At 49.5% G+C, this 7,748-nt stretch overlaps 1 protein-coding gene across 2 annotated transcripts in view; it reads right to left on the bottom strand.

Moving 5' to 3' along the window:
* Window positions 1-1,478: 1,478 nt before the first annotated feature.
* Window positions 1,479-7,748, bottom strand: part of DET1 (de-etiolated homolog 1 (Arabidopsis)) — a 10,067-nt gene continuing 3,797 nt past the window's right edge. Inside the window, exons 2-4 of one of the 2 annotated variants that reach the window (XM_010135856.1) lie at window positions 7,235-7,425; window positions 5,403-5,594; window positions 1,479-1,668 (exon numbers count right to left, since the gene is read on the bottom strand). In XM_010135856.1, coding sequence (XP_010134158.1) covers window positions 1,479-1,668; window positions 5,403-5,594; window positions 7,235-7,425 — 573 coding nt within the window. Of the gene's footprint in view, window positions 1,669-4,956; window positions 5,595-7,234; window positions 7,426-7,748 lie in introns of those variants that run through there. The other variant, XM_010135855.1, reaches the window with a different exon arrangement.

Below are 7,748 nucleotides of genomic sequence, written 5' to 3'. Positions count from 1 at the left end.
TCTTCACAGGCATGTGGCCACCACACATCGCCCATATTTTGGTCCAAACAAGACACCCACAGGGTCCTTTAAAGTCCAGGGTCTCCCCGTGTATATAAGCACCAATTTTCTACTGCCCTCTCTGCGCCTCCTATGCAGCAGGACAACAGAAGGCTCCCGCTCCCGAGGGAGCCCTCGCCGTGCTGGAAGGCTGCTCTGCCTGGCAGCACAGTTGTAAACCAGCCTGTGTGAAGAAATAACTAAATGCTGGCCTACCCCGAAAGCTCCACTTTAAAGAGAGAAGGGCAGGCCAGCATCCTTGCTGGCAGGTAGTATTACACCCAAGAGCTTATGTGATCAGCAGCAGAAACTCCGCGGTGGTCCAGTCAGCGCAGATGCTGCAGCCAGCTGCGCCTCTGAAGCCTGGGAACAGCAAATCGGATTCTCACAGAGAACAGCGTATCAAACAGGGACAGGTAAAGCAACCTAAGCCAACCAGCTTGTCTCCTGACTGCAAACGTGCAGCAAAACACATTAATTCAGGTCTCCTCCCTCCTTTCTGGGCAAGCCCAATGCTACTAATTCTCCACGCTCGTACTCCAGCACGCAGGAGGGTGCCAACAGCTGGGTCTCCCCTCAGCAGCAGGACCTGCAGACGGCCATGAGGATTCACCCCCATGCTGCAGAAAAGTCCTTCCACTGTCAGCACGTAGCTGCTGTTGCTCCCCCACCCTTCCCAGCCACCCTCCTTCCTCCTGTGCCCACCTCCTCGTGCATCAGAGACACAAGCAGCTGCCCCAGCTCTCTGGTATTAACATACCACCTTCCACTCAGGAGCTTTTACAGATACTAAGGCACAAAGATTAAGTGACTTGCATAAGAGTCAAGAACACAACTCATGTCTCTCCACTGCAGTGATTTCTCACACCATTTTTCCTGACCTCTTGCATATTAAAATCACGTGAGCAGATTGTGTGGATGAGAACAGGATTTCATTCCCTAGCAATACCGAAGATACAAACGCAGGCAGTTTACTTCTAAGCCCTCCCCATGGCTCCCATCCACTCCCTCTACAACAGGCAGTCTGTCTCACCAAGGTAGGAGAGTGCCAGTGTAGAAAGGAGCACTCCACAAATATGTTGCAAAGCTCCATCTCTGCCGTCCTAAGGCCTACAACAGAAGAGAAAACGGACATGCCTCTGGGAAACCAGGGAAGGAACCTCAGCCTCGCCTTGTTCACCAACAGGAACAGGGAACAACAGCAGCAGGACCTCCGCAGTACAAACGGGGTCAGAAGAAACATCCACACGCCTAACTTGAGTGGCTGGGTTTTCCACAGCTGAGGGCCCCGCGAGATGCCGGCTGGTAGGAGCTCCCAGGTCAGGTTTCTTGACATGAGTGATGGTTTGGTTTCCTAGAAGGAGCGAGAGTCTGGCTTTGGTGCATCTGTGGCAGAGGCCCAGACACGGGGAGAGCAGCCGTCCCGGCTGTGCGGGGTACTACGTGCAGCTGTGCCTCATGTGGAAGTTAACCACGTACTCGGCATTAGTGCGCTGCACCGAGATGGCGAAGGGCTCGAAGGGGTGGAAGGTGAACGCAACCAGGCGCCGCACCGTGTGATTGATGGGTCGCCCCAGGAGTCCTGCCTGGATCTCAAACTTCAGAAGGCCAGAATCACGAGCATAAAATCTGAAAAGAAGAGAAGGTTAGTTATGGCTGTTCCCGACTACTGACGTGGCTTCTGTGCTCTTCACACACAGAGACAAGTGTCTTGTTCAATCTCTGGTACTCCCTCAGGGGCAGGAGGTCCTCAGCTGGCTGTCTGGCTCTTGACTACCCAGGAAAGTCCCTCCTGGGGCAGTCAGTTCTCCATTGTCTAGAAAAGCTTGACTTCATTTTAGTGTCCTCGGTGAGAGAACACTGCCTGACGTTTTGGTGGACATAGCTGACTTCATAAGAGGGAGTAAGTTTGGTCCAGACCCCATCTGTGCTGGCTCTCCATCCTCTCTTAATGCAAGCTGCTCCCCTTGATCCCTAAGGCAGATACAACATACAGAACGAGTTCACCTCCCTCAGCAATGGCCTTCACGCAGCATGTAAGGCCACCCCTTCCCTCTCCTGGTGCTTCTAGGCAGGCTTTACACTGCCGCTCTTGTGCCTCACTACATCCCCATTCCGCTGAAAAAGGTGAACAGCAAATCCAACTCTGCCCAAGGGTGTCCAGGTTGTACTGTACAGCTCAAGCAAGGCTTTGCAGATCCATTTCGATCCCCATCAAAAAAGCATTAACAAAACAGGCTGGGTAGGGAGTGCCTGGTGGATTGCTTTCAACCGAAGCAAGGGCAGAGGCCAAGGACAACCCTGCATCCTTCTGTTGTCACCCACAAACTTGCTTGTGGGTCACGCTAGTTTGTGTCGCCAAACAGGCGAGCTGTGAAGCACAACTTCAGCACAAAACAACCATCGCCAAGGGATGAGGCAAACAGTGCTGAAGAGACAGGCGAGTCTGGGAAGCTCTTTGCTGCTTGAACCTCCTCTGCACACTCTGTGTAACTGACTGAAGCCAAGGTAACTGTCCTGCGCTGCTGAGGGAAGAGGGGACTCTGTGATGACCCCACCCTCTCCAGGCTTTGGTGGAGGTTTCTGAGATGTGGTGCTGGTTTCTGCATGTGGTACCTTCACAAAGCAGTTGGGCTCTCACTCTAGTCCCTACCTTGAAGCTGTCTTAGTTCCTTCGACCATTTTCTCTGCTCTTTCAGTTTCAGGCACAGAATTGTCATTTTGCCTCCCAGCTGTTTACTCTTCCACCATCACTTAGTACAGGAGGGTATTTTGCATTTTCCTCTGCATTTAACTCAGAGAATGCTTTTAATCTCAGAGCACATTCTCCCCCTGCCAGCAATATGATGTACTCAGCCTAGAAGAATGGGTGATGACAGACACAGGCGATGCTGTTTCAGGAGTAGACATACTCCACATTTTAACAACACAGCCTATTGAGAACCTCCTGTTCTTCCTGGAGGGCCACTCTCCTCTCCCTTCCTCTGAATCAAAGTGCCAGCCAGCCCTGCCTGAAAATTGCACACAAGAACCCAGTGAGAGAGTCACAATCTTGGTATTTGGCTTTTCAAAAAGCCCTTTCCCTCCTACACAAGGCTGGGTATGCAGAGGGTCATTCTTTAAATAAAGCACAGTCCCCCGTCTGCTCCTTTCTCTCCCCAATTCACAATAATTTACTACTCAAGATGAAGCTCCCTGTAATCTCAAAGATGTGCTCAGTTTGGTATTTTTAAACGTATTTTTAAAAGTGCTCTGCAATCAAAGGCCATTTCCATGGGCTCTCACTCTGGGGATAAATTAGGCACTGCAATATAAAATTGTATGTCAACAGAAACAGCAAGACCAGCCTTTTCAAACTGTATGAAAATGGAAGATTTATCTGCAGACCAATTTTTTGGTTAAATGGCTCCTTATTAGCCATCTAGATGGATTTTAGAGACCCCCTACTATACCTAAGGCTGTGTTAGAGCCTCTTCCTCACAAGTGCCATCATTTCACCCAGTGAATATCTCTTCAAGCCTCCTGAAAAGATACTGGAAGGCGGCAGTGATGGAGAACCTAAAGTCCTTCCCGCCCAAGGGCAAACAGCCACTGGTCTCTGAAGCAGCCAGAGCTGAACTTTCTGGGATGCAGAAAGGCACTAAGGGTTAAAAGGACACGGTGCCCAGAGGTGCTGAAATCCATGATGTGTAAAAGGCCTAGAGAGCCTCCTATCTCACACCTCCTGCCAGAAAACTGGGCACAGGTTGTAATCCCCTGAGCTTCTGAAGGGTTTTGCATTCCAGCCAACTACAGGACTGAGATTACAAATCCTGTGGCTCCTTGTTTTCGAGCCCTCCAACCACAACAGGCAGCGGCATTATTTTATTAATCCCTTTGTTTTGCATGTCAGAGACGCAGCAGCACCATTTCAGCTACTGAACAGTTAAGGTTAGCGCCTCGCCTTCTGCTTACTCTCCAAAAACCAGGAGCCCCACTGCTCGGAGGCCCTATTCAAGTCCTAATTGACTCTGCACAGCTTTGAGCTTTAAAAGCTCAGGCTCTGAAGTGCTGGTTTGCTCAGGGGAGGGAGGGAAGGTGGCACTTTGCTTTGTTTACTACAAAGACATAACTGCAGCAAATGACTGCAGTTTTGCTCCCTTTTGTCTGCAGGAGCCATAGGCAGGTTGGGCTGGCAGAAAACTGCCGCCCTGCAAGATTTCCCAACGTCAAGCATGACAAGGGGGAAAGGGCAGGCTTTTCTCTGCAGGTAACATGGGAGCTGGAGATCAAACCAAATCATACCGGCAGAAAATTCAATTAAATATACATAATTTGGGAACTGAGAGCACAGGAATAATCAGAGGTTCCCTGCTACCCAAGTCAGGGCCAGGGCAGTCACGAAACCACTTTGTGAGAATGCAGTGATGAAAATAAAGTTGGGAAATCAGCCAGAACGGTCTCTCTGGGCTGCCCAAGCCCCCAACGTGTGTGTAGTCCCTAAACAAAGCACTTAGACATTGAAGGTTCTCTTTGTTTTCAGGGCATAGGTTTGCTTTCGCAGTACTGTAAGTGGAAAGACTGTTCTGCCGGGAGGACTAAGCCTCTTTGAGCCTTTCAGGCCAGAGGTGTTGGATTTTTAACCACTGCTACTTGCAGCCATGGCTGTAGCCAACAAAAAGAAACTAACAGTGCCGGTGTTTCTGCAAGAAGCACTGGAAACCTCCTTATTCCCAAGCTGGGACTTAATCCTTCTGCCAGCATCAGACAGAAGAGGCACCGAATGGCCCTTACACCTGGCTAGAACTCCTACTACAGAAACAAATTTGCTACAGATCATGAAAAGGGGGGTATGAAGGGGAGTACATCTCCCAGGGTGGGAACTGTAAACAAGGGAAGTCTGAAAATAGCTAAATCGATACCACAAGCATTCTGAATAACACCTAACTCAGCTGCTCTTTTATTCACAGGACAAACCTCACCATCCTTGCCAGCTAAACCCACGTGCTCAAAGGGGATGAGCACAGGAAAGCAGGCATCCAGCACTGTATCGCTCTGCAGCCCAAACACCACGGCAGGACTGCAAAAAGATGAGGAGGAACAAGAGCCTTCATATGGAGAAGGCTCAGGATTTACTACCTTAACTCTCCCCAGGGCAGCTCAGCGAGGAGACCTGACGAGTCCTCCCATACATACCAGATAAAACAAGGAGAGAGGCCAGGCTTTGTGGGGCTGCTGAAAGCAACCCTCTGGCGAATGGATGTCGTAAGAGAAAGGCCTCAGTCTCCTCCCTTTCCTGCACACGTGGTGCCCCATGGCAGAGGTGATTTAGCGTGAGTCTCACACTGCTCTCCTCACATACAGCTTCCTGGTCTGTTCCATACCTTATAGGGTGATCGCCGCAGGTCTTGGGCCGCTCCATGACTGACACCCACTTGTCATCATAGCTGAAAAGGGAGAGGTCGAGGTACGGGCTGCCGCTGTATGACTGGGCGCTGATGGGGAGCTGGCCCAGCAGCCTCCGCACGGCCTCTGTGTGTCCTCCGTACTTGGCATTCACAATAGTGTCTTTGAACCTGCAGCAAACCAAGCAACAGGCTTTACTCGCAAAGGCCACAGGTGACCAGCACAGCTTAAATACACCGAGGAGGAAAACTGACAGGAAAAGAAAAACAGCAGCAGTGTAAGAACTGAACCAGCTCATTTCCAAAGATGTATCACAGTGATTCAAGCACCAACCAGCTCTGCTGACCTTTTTATCCTCCCTCATCATTACTGTTTCTGCTCTGAAAGTCCAAAGAGACAGAAGGACAAGACTGCCTACCCGCAAGGTCTGGCCCCAGCTGCTCTGCAGTACAGGAAATGAACAGGATCAGAAACAGGGAGAGATGGATTAGCAGCTAATCACTCAATCCAAGTTTTACCACAAGGCCTGGAAACAGCACAAGCAAAAGCCAGAGAGTTTTGCAGTAACAGTTGAGCCCTTAATGTTCACTTGAGAATCCCCTACTCTCTACGCACTGCTTTAAATGCATAAAGGGAGAAACATTATATGAGGAAGAACCTTGATGAGAAGCCTAAAGCTCTTCAGAAACTGCAGTGAGCTGTAAGTTCATCGTGGTCAAGAGATTAACACAGACTGGATTTCTCTCCCCAAGTAAAATTTGAGCTTTCCATGTGCAAGAACAGCCAGATCAGCTGCACAGATGTCATACATCAAGGAGGGTAAAACACTTCCTTTTGACCAGAAACACTCAGCCAAAAGCCAGCTCACTGCAGATTACGGTCTATTATACTTTGCCACGGAAGTTAAACACTCCTGTTACAGGCCCTTGTAGCCAAGGGGATGAAAAGATTCTACTTTAACACAAGGCCGGAGCTGTTCTCTGGGTGTCTGCGGTGAGCGCTCTCCTTCTCTCTCCCTCTCAGCATTATGGATTTCCTGACAGGTGGCTCTGGAAAGCTACAGACACAGTCAACTTCCTCTTACTTATGTGATGTCAACCTAAAACCAACAGAAGCTTCAGGCTCGTAAGTGACTGCCAAGTACTTCGGATGATGTGAAACACATCACCAGAACAAAACACCCTGAGTCACATAAAAATATATTCCAACAGACACAACACAACTCTGCCTCATTAAAACACATCTGACTGTAAAAGCACATTCTAGAAACCCAGGTTATTTTGGTATTTAGCTCAGCTTTCACAATAGGTCTAAGCAGATGAGTTTTCTTTCTCACATTCACAAGCTTGTGACTGAAGCTGGAGAAAATGCCTCAGAACACACACTGATACACACTAAACTCAGAGAATACCACTTGGCAAAATATGTCCAGTTAGTGGACACTAGAATCTTGACAAATTTTATCCTCAGAGACCTCAGCTACTGGACAGTAAGACTTTAAAAACCTCCAGAAGAGTTATTGCTCAAGGAGAGCAGGACACCTCTTTCTCTCAGAAATCCTTTTCCTTCTAACTAAGCGCTGGGCTGCCACTGCTTTGTTCCCTCCTGAAACAAGACAGATGCTGTGGAACGTAAAACGAGATGCACAAGGCTGCAAGATGAACCGTGCACAAGCGGGCCCCCTGCATCACCCAGCAACTAAAGAATAGAACTGGTTTTCTCAGGGCTGCCCCCACTATCTGACACTGGTCTTCAGGGGACGGTGTGAGCGTGTGGCTCTACGGTATAAAGCATGCTCCAAAAGGCTCACCGGCGCTGGATCTGCCTGGCAAAGTTGTTGCTGGAAGCTGAGCAGGGGAACTGAACTGCCTCACTGTGCAGGGTGGCGTTCCTGAAGAGGTCACAGAAGTTCTCAAACAGCTCCAGCAGCTCGTCGGACGTATTCTCGAACACGGCAATAACCTCGGTGGTCACCATGTTGTACACGACAAAGAACGAAGGCTGGGGAGAGAGGCAGAGGCAGCGGTTACCCAGGAGAGCACGGGTGGGAGGCTGTCCCTTCCTTCTCCCCGCATGACACCACAGACCCTACCCAAATGTCTCGGAAGCACAGGAGAATCCCACATCCTCACACTAATCCATCCTGCTAATCGAGTGCCTCCACAGGTACCAAATTATCCACCTCTTAACTGTGATTATTTATGACGTGAACCTAATGGGCTTCTGATTTCTCAACTCAAACTGGATGTCAAAATTCCTGTTTTCTCTTCCTCTCTTCCCTCCACCACATCCAAAATGCTTTCTGAAGAGCCAGATTTAATTCT

This window comes from Buceros rhinoceros, unplaced genomic scaffold (assembly GCF_000710305.1).
Source record: "Buceros rhinoceros silvestris isolate BGI_N320 unplaced genomic scaffold, ASM71030v1 scaffold6915, whole genome shotgun sequence".
NCBI lineage: Eukaryota > Metazoa > Chordata > Aves > Bucerotiformes > Bucerotidae > Buceros > Buceros rhinoceros.
The sequence above is the reverse complement of the archived record's forward strand: the minus strand, read 5'-3'. Positions and strand labels throughout refer to the sequence as shown.